This window comes from Lethenteron reissneri, chromosome 55 (genome assembly GCF_015708825.2).
Source record: "Lethenteron reissneri isolate LAM-NWPU_2019-01 chromosome 55, ASM1570882v1, whole genome shotgun sequence".
Taxonomy (NCBI): domain Eukaryota; kingdom Metazoa; phylum Chordata; class Hyperoartia; order Petromyzontiformes; family Petromyzontidae; genus Lethenteron; species Lethenteron reissneri.
Window position 1 is genome coordinate 7,131,341 of NC_083833.1, and position 24,303 is coordinate 7,155,643.

General features: G+C 57.1%; 2 protein-coding genes across 3 annotated transcripts in view; both read left to right on the forward strand.

Moving 5' to 3' along the window:
• Positions 1-12,595, forward strand: part of LOC133356817 (dual serine/threonine and tyrosine protein kinase-like) — an 84,682-nt gene extending 72,087 nt beyond the window's left edge. The window contains exons 11-13 of one of the 2 annotated variants that reach the window (XM_061574527.1): positions 9,482-9,595; positions 10,426-10,564; positions 11,977-12,595. In XM_061574527.1, the coding sequence (XP_061430511.1) occupies positions 9,482-9,595; positions 10,426-10,564; positions 11,977-11,990 (267 nt within the window). In that variant the 3' untranslated portion in view covers positions 11,991-12,595. Of the gene's footprint in view, positions 1-9,481; positions 9,596-10,425; positions 11,047-11,976 lie in introns of those variants that run through there. The other variant, XM_061574525.1, reaches the window with a different exon arrangement.
• LOC133356683 (box A-binding factor-like) overlaps positions 12,148-24,303 on the forward strand; it is a 36,696-nt gene continuing 24,540 nt past the window's right edge. The window contains exons 1-4 of the mRNA XM_061574322.1: positions 12,148-12,151; positions 13,933-14,058; positions 15,021-15,088; positions 16,023-16,113. Of these exons, the coding sequence (XP_061430306.1) occupies positions 12,148-12,151; positions 13,933-14,058; positions 15,021-15,088; positions 16,023-16,113 (289 nt within the window). The remainder of the gene's footprint in view (positions 12,152-13,932; positions 14,059-15,020; positions 15,089-16,022; positions 16,114-24,303) is intronic.

The following is a 24,303-nucleotide window of genomic DNA, read 5'->3' on the forward strand; positions in this document are numbered from 1 at the left end:
CGACACTTCACGTGGCCTCAAGGTGCACATGGCCTGGCACAAGCGTCGTGGTGACGTCACCGCCACTTAGTGGCGAATGGCGGTTGTTGTGCCTGTGCGTGCGCCGTGTATTCACGTACCTGCGAATCTACGGGACACGCTTTTATCCGCATATCGGCATAGCTGTGTATCTAAATGCATTTGTATCCACGTGACCTGATTTTGCACGCCCGTCTGCCTGTTCGCGGTGCTGTTCGTATGGGGAGCGGTCGTGCCGCTGCGCTACGAACCCGGGCACCCGAGTTCGATTCCCGCTCACGGCCAACACCCAGTGACGATTATTTGAACCGGTCCTGGGCCCTCCCCTAGGTTGACTCGGCATCAAATGAATGTCTGGTGCGGTGTGTAGTTAATACCGTCACTGGGGAGGCAAAGGCGGTCGGGCGTGGTGCTGGTCACCCACCCCCTCGTGTGCCGTTCCGACCTTCATAGGTACGGCTCACTAACAGCACTTGCCCCAACAGTCTGGTTTGGCTGGACGCGGGATGTTTTGTTTCTTTCTGTTGCAGACATTCTAAATCCACAAGTCTCTGTGTCTCCGCCTGCCCGTCGGTGTGTCCATAAACCCGTGTGACACCCTGCCCCATGCTGACCATTGCGGCCGTGTGTGTGTGCGTGCCGTGCGTATGTGTACGTGCTCGATATGCCCTTGCGGCACACGTTGTAGCGGTAGTCGTGGCAGTTGGCACGCTGCGCTACGAACCCGGCAATCCGAGGTTCGACTCTGCCGCTGCAGTGTGTAAACAACGGCACGAGAGAGACAAAGTCGGCCGGGCGGGGTTCCAGCCGCCTGCCCCCCTCACGTGCCGTGCCGGCCTTCATCGGTGCTAACGGCGCTTGCCCCGCCAGTCCGTTGAGGCTATTGACGTTAACTTTTGTCTTGCGCGTGTACCGCGTGGCGCTCGCGCGTGTAGGCATGCCGCGGCTGGGCCCCGAGCTGGGCCGCGGGCAGTACGGCGTGGTGTACGCCTGCCACGAGCCTTGGGGCGGACACGCGCACTGCGCCCTCAAGTCGGTCATCCCGCCCGACGACAAGCACTGGAACGACCTGGCGCTCGAGTTCCACTACACGCGGTGAGATTCGACAGCCCGGCGCCCCTCGGCCGCCCGCTCCGTCCGTTCGCTCGCTCGCCGTTCCACTCGTCCGCTCGCCAGCTCGCTCGCTCGCCCGGCCACTGGTCTGCTCGCCCATCTGCCCTCCGGCTCGCTTTCTCGCTCACCCGCTCATCCACTCGCCAGAGGTCACAATCGGGTACCCGATACCCGTACCCTACCCGATACCCAGCTACCCGTACCCGGCCGGGTACGGGTACCCGTTTACGACCGTGGTGCGGCCGGGTACGGGTACGGGTAAGGAATCAAAACTCGTTTGCGACCTCTGCCACTCGCCCACCAATCTTGGCTCATTCTCCTCTGTGCCCCCCATCTGTTCTGTCGACTCCCTGTTCCTTTTCAGGTCCAGGCTCAAGATCTCTATCGCCCCTTCTGCCTGTGACCGACTGATTGTGCCTCTTTTCTGACCAACGTGCCCACCGTTGCGCCACAACTGCCTTGAGATGAATCTCCCATTAGCCGCACCTCTGATTTTATAGCGCGGTTGGCTACGTCACGTACGCACGCACGTGATGGTACCAATGAACCGCTGTACACAAATCCGCGTCGCGACCGTTATTCTACCGATTGATCAAAACATTTCCGCGGTAGGTGTACGATTCCAGCGGAGAGTCGCCGCCCCGCTCGATCCCTCGAACGCGTGGCATCTCATTAGCATCCCCGTTTGCGCGTTTGACGTGCTTCTCAAGAACGCCGCATCAATCTCATTCCCGCCGTCAGCGATCGATCGTCCACGCGTCACGCCTCGCTCCCATGTGGGCGAGCCGCGACGCGGGCCTACTTGACCATTCCCGGCCTTGGCCGTCGTTATGGCAACATCGCGGTAATTCTGCGCCGTACCTAATGTGCATTCAACGGTGGAGCGGTCTGATTGATACGTGCCCGCGTATGCTTGTGCGTGCGTGTAGATCCTTTCAGGGATGAGGATTTGTATTTATAGGTCCTTTAAACTTTAGACTCGGAGCCTCTTACGTCACATCTCGGTGTCCGTTGGCCCAAGGGTGACGCATTCGCCGCTTGTTAAGTCGTTCACGATTCGAATCCGGCGGGTCGCCCTGGTTAATGCTGCCCGGGTGTGTCGACCATGAATACCGCCCGTCTGCTTCAGGGTGAACTTTCAAGGTCCTCTAACGTCATTCGAAATGAGTAGGCCATTGTGAGGCCTGGCCACGCCACCCCCCCCCCCCCCCCCTTCGTGTGCCGTGTCGACCCTGATGGGCTATTCGCGGGATCTTTGTCTTGTGCGTTCCTGTGTGTGTGCAATGACGCCCGTGTGTGTGTGCATGCTAGCGTGTGCGTAATACCGCTTGTATGTGTCAGTGTGTGTGTGATACCACGTGTGTGTGTGTGCGCGCGTGCGACACAACTCTGCCAACAGTGATAATTGTTTTTTACCCTTTATCTGGCAACAAAACTGACACCTTTTTGACAAGGAGTCATGTTTGCATAGACCACAATACCTGCAGCCGTAATGCAAACAAAAAACATAACTCTGATAATGTATGCACTGTCCTTGAAGTTGATTGAAGTTGATTGGTCCACACCCGAGACAGCTTTCCTTAGAGCCTAGTCTCACATGGTGTTGGACCAGATGCACCACCTGTGCCATCAGTGTTGGCACAGGTGGTGCATCTGCCAGTCATCTCAGTCGGTCAACACCGACTGCACCTGAGTCTGTCCCGTGACCTCCTGTCAGCAGTGAGCCTCCGCATTGCACGTGACGGCCTCAAAGTGCAGCTAGCCTGGCACAGGCGTTGCGAGGACGTCACTCGTTGGCGAACGTTGGCTGTTGTCGTTATTGTTTTGTGTGTGTGTAATTCTGCGTTGCGTGCGTGCGTGTGTGATTCTGCGTGCGTGCGTGTGTGATTCTGCGTGCGTGCGTGTGTGATTCTGCGTGCGTGCGTGTGTGGTTCTGCGTGCGTGCGTGTGTGATTCTGCGTGCAGTGCGTGTGCGATTCTGCGTGCGTGTGTGATTCTGCGCGCGTGCGTGTGTGATTCTGTGTGCGTGCGTGTGTGATTCTGCATGCGTAGTGGATTCTGCGCGCTTGCGTGTGTGTGTGGGTTCTGCGTGCGGTGCGTGCGTGATTCTACGTGCGTGCGGCGTTGATTCTGCGCGCGTGCGTGCGTGATTCTGCGCGCGTGTTGTGTGTGTGTGTGTGATTCTGCGTGCGTGCGTTGCGTGCGTGTGTGATTCTCGTGCGTGCGTGCGTGTGTGATTCTGCGCGCGTGCGTGTGTGTGTGATTCTGTGTGCGTGCGTGTGTGATTCTGCATGCGTATGTGATTCTGCGCGCGTGTGTGTGTGATTCTGTGTGCGTGTGTGATTCTGCGCGCGTGCGTGTGTGTGTGATTCTGCGCGCGTGCGTGGTGTGATTCTGCATGCGTATGTGATTCTGTGTGCGTGCGTGCGTGTGTGATTCTGTGTGCGTGGTGTGTGATTCTGCGCGCGTGCGTGTGTGTGTGATTCTGTGTGCGTGCGTGCGTTGTGTGATTCTGCGCGCGGCGTGTGTGTTGTGGATTCTGCGCGCGTGCGTGTGTGTGTGATTCTGTGTGCGTGCGTGTGTGATTCTGCATGCGTATGTGATTCTGCGCGCGTGGTGTGTGTGTGTGTGATTCTGCGTGCGTGCGTGCGTGTGTGATTCTGCATGCGTGTGTGGTTCTGTGTGCGTGCGTGTGTGTGTGTGATTCTGCGCGCGTGCGTGTGTGTGTGTGGTTCTGCGCGCGTGCGTGTGCGTGTGTGATTCTGCGTGCGTATCCTCACCCAGCTCGATGCCGCGCACGACCGGCTCGTGTCTCTGCACGGCTCCGTAATTGACTACACGTACGGTGGCGGCTCCAACATGGCCGTGCTCCTCATCATGATCGGCTGCTCCGCGATCTCTACACCGCCATCAAGGTGCGTGCGCATGTGCTCTTGTTCACGCGCGTGTCAGTGTGACCATACGTGCGTGCGTGCCATCTCGTGCGTCCATGTGTGCGTCGGTGAGTGCGCCCCGCGCGCGTGCGTGCGTACATTCGTGCCTGTGTGCGTCAGACAGATCTTTCTCTCTGTAAACGTGGCCGTGCGATGCGTGTGTGTGTGCGCGTGCATGTGTGTGTGTGCGTGCGCGGCCGATTCAGCGCTCGTTTGTGCGCCCCTAGCGAGCGATCGTGCCCATCCCGCATCCGCGCGACTTGCGAGGTCGTGCGGTCTGCGATGGACTTCCATTTCTGTCCGTTGGGGATTCGTGACACCGTGCATCGGCAAATCCCCAACTGCAGGCAACGCAGCCGGGAGTTCATTTGCGATCATTCTTTCCTTCGTGTCGTTTCCCCGTTGTTGTTTTTTTAATACCTGCTGCGTTATCGGCGCCAGTTTATGAAACGACGAAGGGTCCAGTCGCCACCCTCGCTGAAGGAGATGTCACAGAACTACTTGTGAGATCCATTCCAGCGACCTCTTGCCCGCTCTCGGGGCAGCACTTTCCCACCCGCCTCCACTACAAAGGTGCCCGTCGCGTCACGTTCAAAGCAACGTTTTATTATTAATATTACTCGACGAGCTGCAAGTTTAGCCGAATTCAGTAAAACAAAATATTAATACAAACAAAACAACGCGCGCCCCGCCCGCCAAATGCACAAGAGGCATCCTTCACGTGTCCTTTGCATGTGTTTTAATAATAAGAGGGGGACGGCTTTGAAGGGATTTGTTTTGTGGCCGATAAACAAAAAACGCGTAATAGCCCAGAGAGAGCGAGACGCTGGGGGGTGGGGGGAGCGCGGTTCTGACCCTTGCAAATGGAGCCTTATCTTTTCTGCTCTCAGGCCTAAATAAATAAATAAAACGCGCCAAGGAGCTGAAAGATTCCGCGTGAGGCCTCTTAATTACGGCCACTCCACGCAGCTTGTGTTTGTTAAAAAAAGATGCACTTGGGTTTGTTTTTTTTTCTTTCCTCCGCCGCCGCGATTTTTTAACCCATGAGGAGGAAAGAGCGACGGTCCGAGTCCGTTGCGCCGCGTCAGCTCTGCATCCGCGAGTTGTTAGCTACCTCGCCAGGTATACACACGAGGTCGTGGGTTCGATCCTGAGTTTGCGCGTGTCTCTCTCCCGTGGTCGTGTGGATTTTTCTCCGGGTCCCGCGGTCTTTCCCTCCGCATCTTGAAGTGTGCGTGAAGAATATTTGGCTGCTGTAAACTTCCGCACGACAAGCCACTCCGCTGAGCTATCATTCGTGGCCAGGTCGCTTCTGAAGAAGAGCTACATAGCTCAGTGGGCCTCACCTGGTGAAATAAAACAGTTTAGTTTGAGTTTACCCCGGAGATGGCTCGACTTCGCCCCGACTGCGATGCGAGCGTCTGTCTCTCTGACTCTCCATTGGACCATTCCATCCATCCGTCCGTTCGTCCGTCTGTCCAAACTGTCTGTCCATCTGCTCAGCCACAATTCGCTCGTCCGTCTGTCCATCTGTCTGACCATCCATACTTCTTCTGACCATCCATCCATCTGTCCGCCCGACTGTCGGACCGTCCGTCCATCTGTCTTTTCGCTCCCGTTCCACCGCTGTTGTCCAGGCAGCAGTCACTGCAGGGTGAATGTCAGGGCTTGAACGGATCTCACGCAGAACGGCGCAACGTCTCCCTTGTTCGCTAAACGTCGAAGTGCGGAAGCGGATATCGCAAAACTACTTGCGATATCCCTGCACCTGACCTCGTTCGTGCGGTAGGGCAGCGGTCCCCAACCTTTTTGGCACCAGGAACCGGTTTCGTGGAAGACAACTTTTTTCACGGACCGGGTTACGGTCCACGGCCTGGTTCCTAACAGGCGGCGGACCTGTACCAGCCGCAGCCTGGGGGCTGTGGATCCCTGCAGTAGGGGACGGAACTTTGCCACCCACCTCTGCCACCGTGAATAACATTTACATCACCCGACAGTCAGATCCGCAATTAAGCGCGGCACGGAATTGGACGTGCCCGTTGGTGCGGTCACGGGTGAGCCGGCTGAGAGAGAACGTCTGCTTCGCTTCGCTCGAGAACTCGTGTTCGATCACCCCGGTGGCGGGCCGACGCCCGGATTCTCGCGACCTCACCGGCTCCGGCTCGGCATCTCCGTCGCGACCCTGGGCCGGGGCTCCCCACGCGGCCGTCCGGGCCGCCTCGCCGCGATCGCAAACAAAACATCCCCGAGGGCAGGAAAGGGTTAGTGCACCAGGCCGGCTCGGCCGTTGCAAGCCCCGCATCCTTCCGTCCGTCCTCGCGGCGATCGCCGAACAAAGGCGTTTTGTCCCGCGGACTGCTTTCCCGGTGTAGTTAGAGAGAAAAGGCCCAATCCCCCCCCCCCCCCCCCGCTAAAATGAGAGAGAGTGAGGAGAGAGTGCCGCTCACCCCTTTGAAGGGAGTATTGAAGTTGCTGCTAAGTGCACCCACCCCGACCCACCCGGTTTCTCCGCCAGCGGCATTAACGCTCCCCGCCACGCTTTTGTGACGGGACAATGAGCGAGCCGCCTCTTAGCCGCGGATACCGACGCGCGAGCGTGACGGTCCCGGCGCTGCTTCTTCTCCGCCGTCGTCATCGTAGCAGCAGCAGCAGCAGCAGCAGCAGCCCGCGTCCGTATTAGTATTGTCATTCAGGTTGTGTTATTTATACATACGCGCGCGCGCGCGTGTTTCGAAACACAAGCACGCACTCGAAGCTGTGAGCATTTGTCTTCGTTTATCGACCAGCGGGCGCCAAGAGCTGCTCAAAGTGTGGATACAATCAGCAGCGCGCAGTTGAATCAGTGCGTGGGGTTTTGTTTGATCAGAACACTCGGGCCCGACGACATATTCAAATGAAAGTCTCGTGCTTGAGAGTGAGCATTTGCAAACGGAGCAGAGAAGTGCGTGTGTATTGTGTGCGAGCGTGTGTGGAGGAGCGGTGGCACAGTGGTTGTGTGTATTGTGTGCGAGCGTGTGTGGAGGAGCGGTGGCACAGTGGTCGTGTGTATTGTGTGCGAGCGTGTGTGGGGGAGCGGTGGCACAGTGGTCGTGTGTATTGTGTGCGAGCGTGTGTGGGGAGCGGTGGCACAGTGGTCGTGTGTATTGTGCGTGAGCGTGTGTGGGGGAGCGGTGGCACACTGGTCGTGTGTATTGTGTGCGAGCGTGTGTGGAGGAGCGGTGGCACAGTGTTGTGTGTATTGTGTGCGAGCGTCGTGTGGAGGAGCGGTGGCACAGTGGTCGTGTGTATTGTGTGCGAGCGTGTGTGGGGAGCGGTGGCACAGTGGTCGTGTGTATTGTGTGCGAGCGTGTGTGGAGGAGCGGTGGCACAGTGGTTGTGTGTATTGTGTGCGAGCGTGTGTGGAGGACCGGTGGCACAGTGGTCGTGTGTATTGTGTGCGAGCGTGTGTGGGGGAGCGGTGGCACAGTGGTCGTGTGTATTGTGTGCGAGCGTGTGTGGGGGAACGGTGGCACAGTGGTTGTGTGTATTGTGTGTGAGCGTGCGTGGGGGAGCGGTGGCACAGTGGTCGTGTGTATTGTGTGCGAGCGTGTGTGGGGGAACGGTGGCACAGTGGTTGTGTGTATTGTGTGCGAGCGTGCGTGGGGGAGCGGTGGCACAGTGGTCGCGTGTATTGTGTGCGAGCGTGCGTGGGGGAGCGGTGGCACAGTGGTCGTGTGTATTGTGTGCGAGCGTGTGTGAGGAGCGGTGGCACAGTGGTCGTGTGTATTGTGTGCGAGCGTTGTGTGGAGGAGCGGTGGCACAGTGGTCGTGTGTCATTGTGTGCGAGCGTGTGTGGGGAGCGGTGGCACAGTGGTTGTGTGTATTGTGTGTGAGCGTGTGTGGAGGAGCGGTGGCACAGTGGTCGTGTGTCATTGTGTGCGAGCGTGTGTGGAGGAGCGGTGGCACAGTGGTTGTGTGTATTGTGTGTGAGCGTGTGTGGGGTGCGGTGGCACAGTGGTTGTGTGTATTGTGTGTGAGCGTGTGTGGGGAGCGGTGGCACAGTGGTCGTGTGTATTGTGTGCCAGCGTGCGTGGGGAGCGGTGGCACAGTGGTCGTGTGTATTGTGTGCGAGCGTGTGTGGGGGAGCGGTGGCACAGTGATCGTGTGTATTGTGTGCGAGCGTGTGTGGGGGAGTGGTGGCACAGTGATCGTGTGTATTGTGTGCGAGCGTGCGTGGGGAGCGGTGGCACAGTGGTCGTGTGTATTGTGTGCGAGCGTGTGTGGGGGAGCGGTGGCACAGTGATCGTGTGTATTGTGTGCGAGCGTGCGTGGGGAGCGGTGGCACAGTGGTCGTGTGTATTGTGTGCGAGCGTGTGTGGGGGAGCGGTGGCACAGTGATCGTGTGTATTGTGTGCGAGCGTGCGTGGGGGAGCGGTGGCACAGTGGTCGTGTGTATTGTGTGCGAGTGTGTGTGGGGGAGCGGTGGCACAGTGGTCGGCGCACTGCGATACGAACACGGCCGACGCAGCCTTAACCGAGTACCTGGTGTGGTGTGTAATCGTCAGCACTGGGGATGCGAAGGTGGCCAGGCGTGGCCCTAGCCACCTACCCATAGCCACCTACCCCCTCGTGTGCCGTTCCGGCCTTCATCGGTGCCCGTGAACAGCACTTGCCTCAACAGTCTGTTCGAGGCTATATATATGCATGGTGTCTGGTGGAGATCTGCATAGTGTATATATGGTGTGTGTATGTGGCCTGGAGGAGGCGGGAGTGTAGTGGTTGGCGCCTCGCGCTATGAACCCAACGACTCGAGTTCGATTCGCGCTCACGGGTAACACCAGTGACGATTTGACGGTCCTGGGCCTCCCCTTGGTCGACTCAGCCTCAAATGAATACCTGTGAAACGAAGGCGGCCGGGCGTGGTGCTGACCACCCACCCCCTTGGCGTGCCGTGCCCGTCATTCATAGGTGCTGCTTGCTACCAGCACCCTGAAAGTCTGTTCAGGCTATATGGAGGATTTTGATTTAAAGCTTTCATGACTGCAGGGATTCATCTTCTTGGTTCTTTCGGTAAAGTCACGTAGAAGGGAAATAATAAAATAAAATAAATACAACATAATAATTTTATAATGTTGTATTGTTATTATTTTATTATTTCCATTCTACGTGACTTTACCGAAAAAACCAAGAAGATATATGGAGGATCTTTGTCCTTTTGTCTGGGTGCGTGGACGGATGTGCCCCAAGCATCGCTTACCGTGAAATAAATAAAAAACTTTTAAAAAGCTGTCACCATTTCATTTATTTTAAAAATGTGTTTCCCCTTCAAGTGCTCGCTTGTACGTGTGCGTGAGATGCTCCTTGACTGCTCGTGCCTGCGCCGGTCTGTAAAGGCTTTGCGGGGGGGGGGGGGGGGGGGGATCTGTTTTGTCTCTTAGGGGGGGCTGGTTTTAGCGGCTCGGCTCCGGGTGGCGCTGGACGTGGTGGAGGGGATCCGATTCCTGCACAGCCAAGGCCTTGTCCACCGAGACATCAAACTGAAGAATGTGCTGGTACGTCCGCCCACTTGACCGCACGCTCCCCACCCCTTTCCCGGAGAGCGTCACCCTGGCGCACCTAGCCTGGCACAGAGTGCACCTTGCCTGGCAAGATCACTGCGGTGACGTCACCGCCGCCCGGTGGCGGATAACGGTTATTTGTGCTGTGTGTTGGGGTAGCTGGGGTGGTGTAGCGGTTAGCGCTACGCCGCGCTGCGAACCCGGCAGCCCGAGTTGGATTCCCGCTCACGGCCGACACCGGTGACGATTATCTGAACCGGTCCTGGGCCTCCCCTAAGTCGACTCGGCCTCAAATGAGTACCTGGTGCGATGCGTAGTAAACATCGCCACTGGGGAGACAAAGGCGGTCGGGCGTGGTGCTGACCACCCACTCCCTCGTGTGCCGTTCCGGCCTTCATAGATTGCTCGCTGACAGCACTTGCCCCAACAGTCTGTTTAAGCTGTACGGGGGATCTTTGTCTTTGGTGTGGGGTAACTGCTCGCTAACTGCACTTGCCCCAACGGTCAGTTCAAGGCTGTATGCGGTAATCTTTGTCTTTGCGCGTGTGTGCATGCGTGCGTGCATGCGTGCTTAATTCGTAGTTTCGTGGTACAAGCGTCGTGGTGACGTCACCGGCACTTATTGGCGAATGGCGGTTGTTGTATGTGCGTGCATGCCCCATGTGCGTGTGTGCGTCTGTGCGTGTGTGCGTGCCCCGTGCGCGTGCGTGCTTGTGCGTCTGTGCGTGTGTGCGTGTGCGCGGCTGTGCGTGCACTGTGTGCGTGCGTGTGTGTGCACCATGTGTGCCTGTGTGCATGCACCGTGTGTGCGTCGCTCTGTGTAGCTGGACAAGTCAAACCGCGCGAAGATCACCGACCTGGGATTCTGCAAACCCGAGGCGATGATGTCGGGCAGCATCGTGGGGACGCCCATCCACATGGCTCCCGAGCTCTTCTCTGGTGAGTTCGAGGGCAAACTAACAAGTAAGAAAAACCTTGCACTCGCATGGCTACGTGCAACGCTTCCCACCACCGCTCGGTCACCCTCCCTCGTGTTTAATTTGCGTTAATCAGAATGGTTATTCGTGCTGCGGGAGGAATCCGATGAGCATTCAAAGCTCTTTTTCACAGGTGTACAGCAGGGGCACGTGGTCAGAACGTGACAGCAACAAGCCAGGCAACGAGACGATAGCCACGGTAGCGCTGGCGCCAGGCTCGCAGCAGGACGCTCCGATCACGGCCGTCGACCCTTCTCTGTACAGTGCTGGGGTTTTTTTCTTATCTCTACCAAGTTCTGGTCTCCAATTTGGTTACTTTTCTTCGGGGTGAACGAGTTCCGAATAGTCACGCAACTTTATAACTACACTTTCATTAATTTTAGGTAATCTTTACAAGAGTTACCTGCCCCCCCCCCCCCCAATTATGGATGGGAGCAACAGGCCAATGCCGAAACACTTTAAACTGTAGATGGAAAGCGTTCAAGCAAATTGTACTGTGCTCGCCGTCAGCGCTGCCTTTAACGGAATTATGATTTGGAATTCTAGAGCCTCCAAATGCGTCCGCCGTCTCAAGATGCCGTGCGGCAAATATTGGGGTCATCTGCGGCACGCGGGGAAGAGGAGGAGGCGTGCAGTGGTTGTTGTGAATGTCCGTATTTGTTGCCGCGCGTAATACATTTGAAGCAGTCAACTGTTTTCCAAGAAGGACGCGCAGAGGATCTTGGTGACAAAGGAAGCCACTGGGGCTATGCAATTTCAAATCCAGATTGGCAAACTAATTTATTTAGAAATGCTGTTTGTGTTTTAGTTTTTTTGTCGTTTCCCCCCCCCCCCCCCCCCCCCCGCACGTCCGATTAGCACGGTCGGCTACGTAGGGTGCGAAAGAAGTTCAGCATGTGTAGATACGTACAAAAAACAGAAAGTTACAGCATGTAAGTCATAATTCTGCGGATGCTGGATAACGAGCAAGTGAAGCCTTGCTCTTTTCAAGTAACCCTGGAAGGTGATGCACTTCAACACTGAAGATCCACGTCTCACCGAGTCCGCGAACTACTTATGCAGGGATTAGAGTACATATCAAATGAGAAAAAAAAAACTTTTTTTTTGCATTATGACTGCAGGTATTGTGGTCTATGCAAGCATGACTCCTTGTAAAAAAGGTGTCAGTTTTGTTGCCAGATAGAAGGGTAAAAAACGAATTATCAGATTTTTTTACTGGCAAATGAGGTTCCAATGGTGTAACTGTTTTTTTATTTTACCAGGTCAGGCTCCACTGAGCTATGCAGCTTTTTTTCAGAAGCGACCCTCGCTCTCACAATGATCGCTCAACAAAGTGGCTTATCGTCACAGGGACATTTAAAGCCGCCTAATGCTCCAACGTGTGATGTTGATTCTAAGTGTGGATGGAATAACCGGGGGACTCCACATGACCACGGGGAGAGAGGAACGCAAACTCCAAACAAACGGGCATCTCCAGGGGCCGGGATCGAGCCCACGACCTCCTGCATACGAGGCGAGGCAATTAACATCTCGCCGCCGATGCGGGAAGAGTAGCAGCAGTAGCGGGGGATGGGTAAGGGATGTAAGGGATGAGTGTTCAGGGAGGGGACGGGCAGCAGGTGAGTGAAGTTGAACGTCTTTCGCACCGTACGGAGCCAAGCACGCTAATCGAAGGTGCTTGCTTGCGACGCTTACGCGCCGATGCCTGCCGCTAGCGCACGGCAGGAGAACAGCCCCCTCCCCCCGCACGTGATTCACGCGCGAGTCCCAGAGTAAACATTTCGGAGGAGAAATAAAATTCCGAGCATTTCGTGCCGGTGATCCAGCATCGCACAGCGAGCGAGCGTGAGCCTTCCCGTAGCGCTCTTTAAATGATGGTGATTATAATAATAATCGCGCGTTTGCGATCGCTCCTCGTTTTCGCCGTTGCTACAAACGCGTTTATCCTTCCGCAGCCACCATTACGTCTCGTTGTCATTTTCCACGGGGCGCGCGTGTGGGGTGACCTTACCGATACCCCCCCCCCTCCCCGCACGGACCCCCCGAGTTGCGTTCGCTCACGGGAAACCGTGGAGAGGCGAGATGGATTTATCCTGCGTAGTCGCTGATTCATACGTTCAGTAGGGGGGGGTGGCCGTGATTGCTCTCTCTCCTCGAGTGCCCATCTCTCCCCCGTATCCCCTCGCTGAGTGAACGAGCGGCCTTTGTCCGTCGGTGACGAACGGCGGAAACGCAACGGACCGCAAAACAGCTCGCAGAATGCCCGCGCCGCCCTTTCTCTCGACAGCGCCCTCGTTAGTGAAGAGGCTCTCGCTGCTTAGGCAGCTTTGAATGTGTATCGATGACCGAAAACAAACTTCCTACGTACGTCACTTGGGGCAAGTGCTGCGAGCGAGCACCTATGGAGGCTGCCACGGCACACGTGGGGCGATGATTACGCGACGCGCCAGGTGCTCTTTTGAGGCTCGGTCGACCTCGAGGATGCCCAGGGCCGGTTCATTTTATCGCCGCCGTTTTTGGTCGTGAGCGGGAATCGAACTCGGGTCGCGGGTTCGCAGGGCAGTGCGATAACCAGTGTGCCGCTGCTCTCCACCACACACACCAATAACAAACACGCACACACACCACACACACCCAACAGGCACACCAATAACAAACACGCACACCCACCACACACACCCAACAGGCACACCAATAACAAACACACACCACACACACCCACATACACAAATAACAAACACACCAACACACCACATACACCAATAACAAACACATGCACACACACACACTCACCAGGCACACCAATAACAAACACACACCACACACACCACATACACAAATAACAAACACACCACACACCACATACACCAATAACAAACACATGCACACACACCACACCCACCAGGCCACACCAATAACAAACACACACCACACACACCACATACACAAATAACAAACACACCACACACACCACACACACCAATAACAAACACACACACAACACACACACCCAACAGGCACAGCAATAACAAACACACACACACCACACACACCAATAACAAACACACACCACACACACCACACACACAAATAACAAACACACACACACACCCAACAGGCACACCCTGTGCTTTCAGAAGCATTTGCTCCCCCCTTCTCCTCCTCCCGCCCCCCCAACCACCACCCATCCCCTTCACCCCCACCCCTCATCTCATCCTCCCCCCTCTTCCTCCTCCCCCCTCCTGCTCACAACCTCTCTGCGCCACCTTTTGATGGTACCCTCCCCCCCCCCCATCCTTCGTCTCTGTCTCCTCCCCGCCCCCGCAACCGCGGCCTTGGCGCGGCGCGGCGCAGGCAAGTACGACAACTCGGTGGACGTGTACGCGTTCGGCATCCTCTTCTGGTACGTGTGCGCCGGGCGCCGTGCGGCTGCCCGAGGCCTTCGAGCGGTGCGCCACCAAGGATCAGCTTTGGACCAACGTGCGCAGGGGTGAGGCAGCACGCACGGCATTCGCGTGACCCACGCAACCCACGCGACCCACGTGACCCGCACGATCCACACGACCCTCGCGACCCACGTGACCCACGTGACCCACGCGACCCTCGCGACCCACACTACCCACGCGACCCACGCGACCCTCGCGACCCACGCGACCCGCACGACCCACGTGGCCCACACTACCCACGCGACCCACGCGACCCTCGCGACCCTCGCGACCCTCGCGACCCGCGCGACCCGCGCGACCCACGCGACCCGCACGACCCACGCGACCCATACTACCCACGCGACCGCTCCAGGTGCGCTTCTGCGGCGGCCGTCCGGAGCGCTCTTCCTTACGATGTTAGGAAGCCACCGCACCTCCGATTAGCACGGTCGGCTACGTACGGCGCGACAAAAGTTCGACGTACGTACATACGTTGCGTCATCAACAACGCGTAAATGTCGCGCGCGACTGTGCCTAGGCGTGCGCACGCGGCGACGTCACCGCGGCCTAGCTCGCGCCAGGCTAGGTTCACTTTGAGGCCGTTAGGTGACGTGCGGAAGGCACTCTCCGCTGGCGGCATTTCACGGAACAGATGCGGGTGGTGTTGGTTAATGTGCGCGTCGCGAGTCATTGTGCGGCGCGGTGCCCTACGAACCTGGACACCCGAGTTCGATTCCCGCCCACGGGTCACCACCGGTGACGATTATCTGAACCGGTCCTGGGCCTCCCCTACTTTGACTCGGCCTCAAGCGAGTGCCCGGTGCGGTGTGTAAACACATCGCCACTCGGGAGACGGACGAGGCCGGGCGTGGTGCTGCCACTCACCCCCTCGTGCGCCACAGTGCCCGGCCTTCGTAGCTGCTACTCGCAAACAGCACTTTGCTCCGACAGTCCGTTAAAGCTACACGGTGTGGTGGGGGGGGGTGGGATCATCGTTGTCTCTGGTGCGGCGTGCAGGCACGCGGCCCGAGCGACTGCCCCTGTTCGACGAGGAGTGCTGGCAGCTGATGAGGCGTGCTGGGACGGTGACCCCGCCCGCCGACCCCTCCTTGGCATCGTGCAGCCTCGCCTCCTCAGCATCATGCATCGCCTGTGCGGGTCGTAGCGCCGCCGCACCTGGTCGCCACCCCCGCCACCCTAAACCCCCCCTCCCCCCCTCTCTCCCTCCCTCCGCCCCCGCCGCACTGCCCTTCCCGCCGGCGGCCTCCTCTGCTCTCCCAACTCTCGCTCTGCGTGGCCGCATGTGACCGTCCGTCCGTCCGCCGGACATGTGCCCCGCCGGGTTTTAAAGCGGCGAGGACCGGCGGCCGTTGTCAACGAGATGAGGGAGCCGGAGCCCGGATATCGTGCGAGGGGCTGGTGCCACAACAGGCGGTGGTCGGCGGAGAGAGGAGGGGGTGGCCGTTGAGGGAAGTAGGAACCGGTTAGCACCGTCGTTAAGCCAGATCGGGATCGAGCCGCTGAGCCCGGGCTTGCGCCGCACCCACTTGCCGCTGGATCGGGCCCTGAGGCCACATCGGGGCGTCCGTCCGATTGAAGTCATCTGTAAATATGAGACGATGCGGCCAGGTCAAGTTTGTTCTGTTCGGATAGGACAATCCGCCGAGATCAGCGTCCCTTATCCGGATGAGACCTCACCATCCAGATTGGCCGAACTGGATCAGCCGCAAGCGGAGATCTCCAACTCAATTGGACAATAATACAACTTGGATCGGCTGTTCTCTCCAGCTGCACCATCCAGATGTCACCATTCTTTGTGGATTAAATCTTCCATCCACGTTGGACTCATCTGAATCTCGCCGTTTATCTGCATCTCACCAATCATGTGGACCTTGCCAATAATCATCAACATCCATCCAGATAGGGGCCTTTCACGCGGTCCAACTCAGCCCGTCCAGGCGGATCAGAATCCTCTAGCCGGATTGAGCACCCGCCAGTAGCTGGCTCCGTGCTCGGCAGCTGACGATCGCCTGCCGTGAGATCGGGGCGGACGCGGCACGTGCATCGGGGCGGAGCGGAGCGGGCGGCTGGCACGAGAGGGACGAGGAGGGTGGGCCGACTGCACTGGCGCGCACGCTCCCTACCACGCTCGAACGCGGCGCCGTCGGATTTTTCCCGATCGTCGGGCCGAGTCGCCAGCCTTCGGCGAAGAAGAGAGGGCAAACAAAAGTAAAAGAACGGGGCCAGGCCGTGGGATGAAACGACGCCAAGGCCCACCGACCCGGAACGTGGAAAAACTCGCCAGGCTTGCGCCCGCGACGCCGGCCTCTCTGGAGACGACACAAACCAGGGAGCAGGGGAAGTCTGACTGTGAGGGGGGGGGGGGAGGAGGAGGAAGAACAAGGCATGGATTGGTGAGACCCAGGCTGCGATCGTTAGTTTGAGCCTCCAAAGCTCGGGGTCACGTTGACGCATTCTGTGCGCGCGCGTGCGTGCGTGGTGCTTTTTAATTGGCCCACAGCAGAACGTACCAGCGGAGGTAAATAAAACATTTGCACGCGGAACTTTTGACGCGCGTCTCGAGCTCGGACCATCGAGCTCGGAGGATTGCTGACTCCGGTTGCCTCCAGCGCCGGCGGGGGGAGGCACCAGCAGCACCCACCACTGGGGGGGGGGGGGGGGACGAGGGGGAAGGGGGGAGGCAGTCGGTGGGGTCGGACTAACCACGTGAAGTTCTACGTTTTTATTGCGGCTGGGGGAGCAGCTTTTGAACTGCGCGTAGTCGCACCCGTGTGTGTGTATTTTGTCACGACGCGTTCAGAGCGGACGGGCGGGCGACTTCTTCCGGGAGAGCGTTTCTGTCGCTCGTTGGCGGAGAGACGCGAGGTTATGGTTTACGTCGGATATCACTCCCCCCCCCCACTCCATCTACCTACCGGGAACCTCCAAACTCACGCGCAGACTGTGGATCGCACCTGCCTTCCGAAAGCGAAACGGGAAAGTCGCCAAAAAATAAGCTTCATATATTTATTTATTTATTTTTGCTTTGGCTCGCCGGCTTCGCCAATATGCGGTTTTCCCCACCCTCCTCCACACAGCGACGCGGGCTTCTTCTTGGCCCTCGGTGGAGGGTTGGAGGGTGGAGGGTGGTGGCGATCGGCGGGCCCAGACCGTACGACCACGAATCTACAAAATCAAAAAATCATAATCCACCCTCGCACTCGTCTTCAGGTTATTCACGCTTGTAGAGTTTAGCACAAAAAACATTTTTTTACAATTAAAAATAAGAATTAGTTTTACCCTTTCTCGCAATAAAAACACGTGCTAAGATGTTCAAACACCAAGTTAGACACCTTTTGCAGGGAATCAACTCCACATTAATCACACGCGGTACTTGTGGTGAACATGCAACATGCTACCAAACATGCTATGATGATGATGTATGCATTGCCTGTGAAACCGATTGGCCTACACGCCAGAGACAAACTGCTTTATGGCCTAGTCCCACCAGTGTCAGACCAGACAACGGCGAAAGGGTTAACACCTCTTCTTGGTTCTTTCGGTAAAGTCACGTAGAAGGGAAGTAATAAAATAATAAAAATAAAACATAATAAAATTATTCTCACGACGTTTCGGCCACAACGCAAGCAGCCGTCTGCAGGTGAAGAACAGGTCCGTCGTGAGAATTATTTTATGTTTTATTTTTATTATTTTATTACTTCCCTTCTACGTGACTTTACCGAAAGAACCAAGAAGATGAATCCCTGCAGTCACGAAACTTTAAATCGAAAGGGTTAACACCTATTCTCATTTTTCATTCTTTCACACTGGCCAAAAAAGTTCCAATGATATGTTTTTCAAGTGTTCGCGCTGCCGAGCGCCACAAATCCCGGAACGGATTCTGACCCGTGTTGTCTCCCCCCCGCCCCCTCCCGCTGGAATGGATTATCATGGCTTGGGCCTTGCCTTCACCGCCGGGCTTAACGCCACGAACCCCGAACGGAACGGAACGCTTCGGGGCCCCCCCCAGCTGCCTGCGTCGCCCTCCGGCTCCACCGCCCGTGGGTTCCGGGCGACTGGTTCCCCCCCGTTGGGTTGTTCTCGTTTTATCGTTCCTCTTGCTGGATCGGCCCGTGTGTAGATGTCAAAATATCATGACGCTAAAACGTTCAAGCAATTCCTAATAACTGCAATAATAGGTAGTGTTTTCTTTTTTTACTTTACCATTGAGAAAAGCAGCTGTGTTTACAACAAATATATAAAGACTACCTTCTAAGCGTCTTACAATGACCGCGTCGTCGGTATTATTTTCTCCCCCTAGAACATTGCCCGTGTCTTTTGCAAAGGGCGCATTCATTTCGAACGTGCCCTCGCCGAGCCCGCAACATTGCCGTGTGTTGGCGGCGCTGCGGGGTCGACACCGGGCGCTCTCTCGCCCGTCGTTTTGCATCGAAGGAGAGCCGGCAATTGTAAAGAGACACGCGCAAACAAACACTCGCTTGAGCGAGGGAGCGTTTGCGCCGCTGGTTACACGTGCATGCGTGTGTTTGTTTGTTTGCTACGATTGCCACGTTCTTATTGCGAGCGCGTCTCTCCGGGTGAGCGGCGGTGCTTCGCCTCGCTGGGAATTGATGCTTTGTGTGCGCCCACGCGTCCCAGGCTGCGGTGATGTGACCCAACCGTGTACCCACGCGTCCCAGGCTGCGGTGATGTGACCCAACCGTGTGCCAGCAGGCCCGTGTTGACGTGGTATTGGTAAGACGCGAATAGTCGGTTCGCGGCCTCGAGTTTGGGCCAGAGATTTTCTTGGTCATGGTGAGGTCGTGATTCTTGAGATCGCGATTAGTGAGCTCGAGATTCTTGGAGGTCGCGAAGAAACGAGAGAGAGAGAGAGAAAAAAAAAAACCGCGTGGGTGGTTTTTTTTTAGCGATGAGCACAGCCGTCGGTCACACTGAGCGAGGCGTAATGGGGACCACAGCTGGCACGTACTTAATCTCATACTAATCACGCTGCCTAGTAAGTATCCGTCCGTTTTTGCCTGCCTGCCTGCCTCTGGCTGGGTCGAGGGAGAGCCCCGATAAGCGAAGGCCAGCGCAGCGGTGTCTTTTTTTCTGCGTTTGGGCCAGCGGATGTCGGATTTTTGAGGAAAATGCTGCCGATGCGAGTGGATCCTTTTCCACGAGCTTCAAGGCTTTCGGCATCAGCTGAGCTCTCTAAAATGAAGGGTATAAGGGGGCGGTCCCATTGGGGAGACATGAATAAGTAAATTCTAGATTTGAAGCTTTCGTGACTGCCAGGAAAAACCTAAGAGTACGAATAAGTAAATTGACGATGCTCCAGGAAGAATATGAGTTTCCCCAAGAGATGTTATGGGACAAACGCCGCAATCGATGCGTCTAGCGATCTCAGTCGCAACCAGTTTAATTCACGTTCTTATACACTTAACCACCCCCATCCCACCCCCCTGTCGAGCGATGGGAGTTCATAAATTAGCGTGACGTTACTCGGGCGGAAGGACACGTGTCTGAGAGCTGCTTGACGCCGTTTCAGGGGACATCCGCGCTGACAAGTCGCTGTGGGCTCGCTCACGACGAGAAGGGGAGGGGGGGTGAGACGACCCCGGCAGGGAGCGGCGGCTCAGTTGAGCGGGGCAACGCGGACCGAGAGGGAGATGGAGCGCTGGGCAATGCGACTTTGTGCGCGGGCACTAGATGTGGGTTCGTTGCACCACGAGGAACCCCCCCCCCCCCCCCCCCGAATGACCGGCGGTCGCTTGGGATGCCCTTTGACAGTTCACGGCTGGTGATGATGATGGGTGCCGCCGCCGTGGCGGCGAGGCGTTAACTACCTCGCCTGGTATACAGGAGGTCTCGTGGTTTCGACCATCTTGCGCCGGTTGGTGCTGGGTTAGTGTTGGGGGTGGTGTTGGTTTGTGGTTGGTGGTGGTGGTTGGTGTTTGCTGGTTAGTGCTGGGGTGTGGTGGTGTTGGGGGTGGTGGTGGTGGTGTTGGTGCTGGTTAGTGTTGGGGGTGGTGTTGGTTGGTGGTGTTGGGTGGTTGGTGGTGGTTGGTGTTGGTGCTGGTTAGTGCTGGGGGTCGTGGTGGTATTGGGGGTGATGGTGGTGTTGGTGGTGGTGGTGGTGCTGGTTAGTGCTGGTGGTGGGGGTGGTGGTGCTGGTTAGTGCTGGGGGGTGGTGGTGGTGGTTTTGGTGGGTGGCGACTTCGTGGTCAGACCGAAACGGATTCTTGACCGCCTCCCTCCGAGACCGCCCGCGGCTCGGAGTGAAGAGCCACAAGTCTGTAGCCGTGCAATACAACATTTCGTTCTGACGAGCACTTGATTAAAAATGCCTCCGCCTACACGGAGCCCTCTTGCTGCGATCAAATAACCCCGAACAAAAATCCGTGGTGGCGGTGGTGTAGGGTTGTCTGCTCGTTTGGTTTATTTTAAACGTCCCCCCCTCCTTCCCTTTTACCCCGTCGAGGTGAAAGCGGTGGCTGTGTGCAATTGTGTCGCTCGCGGTTTATCGCTCGTCTCTACATGGTGTGTTTTATTTCTGAAAGCAGAAAACGGTCGCCTTGTGTGCGTGCGTCTTACAATCCGCTGGGCGTGTGGGCGTGTGTGTGCGTGCGTGTGTGCGCGCGTGTGTGTGCGTGCGTGTGTATGTGCATGTGTGCGCGTGTATGCGTGTGTGTGTGCGTGCGTGCGCGCGTGTGCGTGTGTGTGTGCATGCTTGGGGGAGCGGTAGTGCAGTGTAGTTTAGCGTGCGAGCCGAGTTCGATTCCCGCTCACGGCCAAGGCCGCTGACAATTGTCTGAACCGGTCCTGGGCCTCCCCGAGGTCGACTCGGCCTCAAACGAGCACCCCGGCGCGATGTGTCGTCATCAACATCGCCACTCGGGGAGACAAAGGCGGCCGGGCGTGGTTCTGTCCACCCCACCCCCTCGTGTGCCGCAGTGCCGCCGGCCTCCATCAGTGCTGCTCGCTTACAGCACTTGCCCCAAAAGAAAGTCTGTCCAGGCTGTACGGGGAGGGCTGGTTGGTGGGTGGTGGGTGGTGATTGGTGGGTGGTGGTTGGTGGGTAGTGGGAGCTCCTTGTGTGGGTGTGTGACCAGCTGTGTATAACGCTGTTGTACCGGGGCAACGCGTTTGAAGGGGTGGTGCGTCTTCTTTCCAGAGCAGTCGCCCTTACATCGCCCTTCGCCCTTACGTCGCCCTTACGTCGCCCTTACTCGCTCGCCCTTACGTCGCCCTTACATCGCCCTCACATCGCCCTTACATCGCCCCTACATCGCCCTTACATCGCCCTTACATCGCCCTTACGTCGCCCTTACGTCGCCCTTACGTCGCCCCTACGTCGCCCTTACGTCGCCCTTACGTCACCCTTACGTCGCCCTTACGTCGCCCTTACATCGCCCTTACATCGCCCCTACATCGCCCTTACATCGCCCTTACACCACCCTTACATCGCCCCTACATCGCCCCTACATCGCCCTTACATCGCCCTTACATCGCCCTTACATCGCCCCTACGTCGCCCTTACGTCGCCCTTACGTCGCCCTTACGTCGCCCTTACATCGCCCTTACATCGCCCCTACATCGCCCTTACATCGCCCTTACATCGCCCCTACATCGCCCTTACATCGCCCTTACATCGCCCTTACATCGCCTTACATCGCCCTACGTCGCCCTTACGTCGCCCTTACGTCGCCCTTACGTCGCCCTTATGTCGCCCTTACATCGCCCTTACATCGCCCTTACATCGCCCCTACATCGCCCTTACATCGCCCTTACATCGCCCCTACATCGCCCTTACATCGCCCTTACATCGCCCTTACATCGCCCTTACATCGCCCCTACATCGCCCCTACATCGCCCCTACATCGCCCCTACATCGCCCTTACATCGCCCTTACATCGCCCCTACATCGCCCCTACATCACCCTTACATCGCCCCTACATCGCCCTTACATCGCCCCTACATCGCCCCTACATCGCCCTTACATCGCCCTTACATCGCCTTTACATCGCCCTTACATCACCCTTACATCGCCCCTACATCGCCCTTACATCGCCCTTACATCGCCCTACATCGCCCTTACATCGCCCTTACATCGCCCTTACATCGCCCTACATCGCCCTTACATCGCCCTTACATCGCCCCTACATCGCCCTTACATCGCCCTTACATCGCCCTTACATCGCCCTTACATCGCCCTTACATCGCCCTTACATCGCCCCTACATCGCCCTTACATCGCCCTTACATCACCCCTACATCGCCCTTACATCGCCCTTACATCGCCCTTACATCGCCCTTACATCGCCCCTACATCGCCCTTACATCGCCCCTAAATCGCCCCTACATCACCCTTACATCACCCTTACATCGCCCTTACATCGCCCTTACATCGCCCTTACATCGCCCCTACATCGCCCTTACATCATCCTTACATCGCCCCTACATCACCCCTACATCGCCCTTACATCGCCCTTACATCGCCCTTACATCACCCTTACATCGCCCTTACATCGCCCTTACATCGCCCTTACATCGCCCTCACATCACCCTTACATCGCCCTTACATCGCCCTTACATCGCCCTTACATCGCCCCTACATCGCCCTTACATCGCCCTTACATCGCCCTTACATCACCCCTACATCATCCTTACATCACCCTTACATCGCCCCTACATCGCCCTTACATCGCCCCTACATCGCCCTTACATCATCCTTACATCGCCCCTCACACCCTACATCGCCCTTACATCGCCCTTACATCGCCCTTACATCGCCCTTACATCACCCCTACATCACCCTCACCCTACATCGCCCTTACATCGCCCTTACATCACCCCTACATCGCCCTTACATCGCCCCTACATCACCCCTACATCGCCCTTACATCACCCCTACATCACCCTTACATCACCCCTACATCACCCCTACATCGCCCCTACATCGCCCTTACATCACCCCTACATCGCCCTTACATCACCCTTACATCGCCCCTACATCGCCCTTACATCACCCCTACATCGCCCCTACATCGCCCTTACATCACCCTTACATCGCCCCTACATCACCCTTACATCGCCCTACATCACCCTTACATCGCCCTTACATCACCCTTACATCGCCCTTCGCCCTTACATCGCCCTACATCGCCCTTACATCGCCCTACATCACCCCTACATCACCCTTACATCACCCCTACATCGCCCTTACATCGCCCTTACATCACCCCTACATCACCCCTACATCACCCCTACATCGCCCTTACATCGCCCTTACATCGCCCTTACATCACCCCTACATCGCCCTTACATCGCCCTTACATCACCCCTACATCACCCTTACATCACCCCACATCGCCCTTACATCGCCCTTACATCCCCTACATCCCCCTACATCACCCCTACATCGCCCTTACATCGCCTTACATCGCCCTTACGCCCTTACATCGCCCCTACATCGCCCCTACATCGCCCTTACAATCGCCCTTACATCGCCCCTACATCGCCCCTACATCACCCTTACATCGCCCCTACATCACCCTTACATCGCCCCTACATCACCCTTACATCGCCCTTACATCGCCCCTACATCACCCTTACATCGCCCCTACATCACCCTTACATCGCCCTTACATCGCCCCTACATCGCCCTTACATCACCCTTACATCGCCTCTACATCACTCTTACATCGCCCTTACATCGCCCCTACATCGCCCTTACATCGCCCTTACATCACCCCTACATCGCCCCTACATCGCCCTTACATCACCCTTACATCACCCTTACATCGCCCCTACATCACCCTTACATCGCCCTTACATCGCCCCTACATCGCCCTTACATCACCCCTACATCGCCCTTGCATCGCCCTTGCGTCGCCCTTACATCGCCCTTACATCGCCCTTACGCGCCGTGGGAGTCGGGAACGGAGAACGTCGCCGCTGATCTCTAGAGGCGTCGTCTGTTGGTCCACGAGGATCCACGTGGTGATGGTGGTGGTGATGGTGGTGATGGTGGTGATGGTGGTGGGATGGTGGTGGTGATGGTGGTGGTGTGGGGTGATGGTGGTGGTGATGGTGGTGATGGTGGTGGTGATGGTGGTGATGATGATGATGGTGGTGGTGATGGTGGTGGTGATGGTGGTGGTGATGGTGTGGTGATGGTGGTGGTGATGATGACGGTGATGATGACGGTGGTGATGGTGGTGGTGTGGTGATGATGATGGTGATGATGGTGGTGATGGTGATGTGGTGGTGATGGTGGTGGTGACGGTGGTGATGAT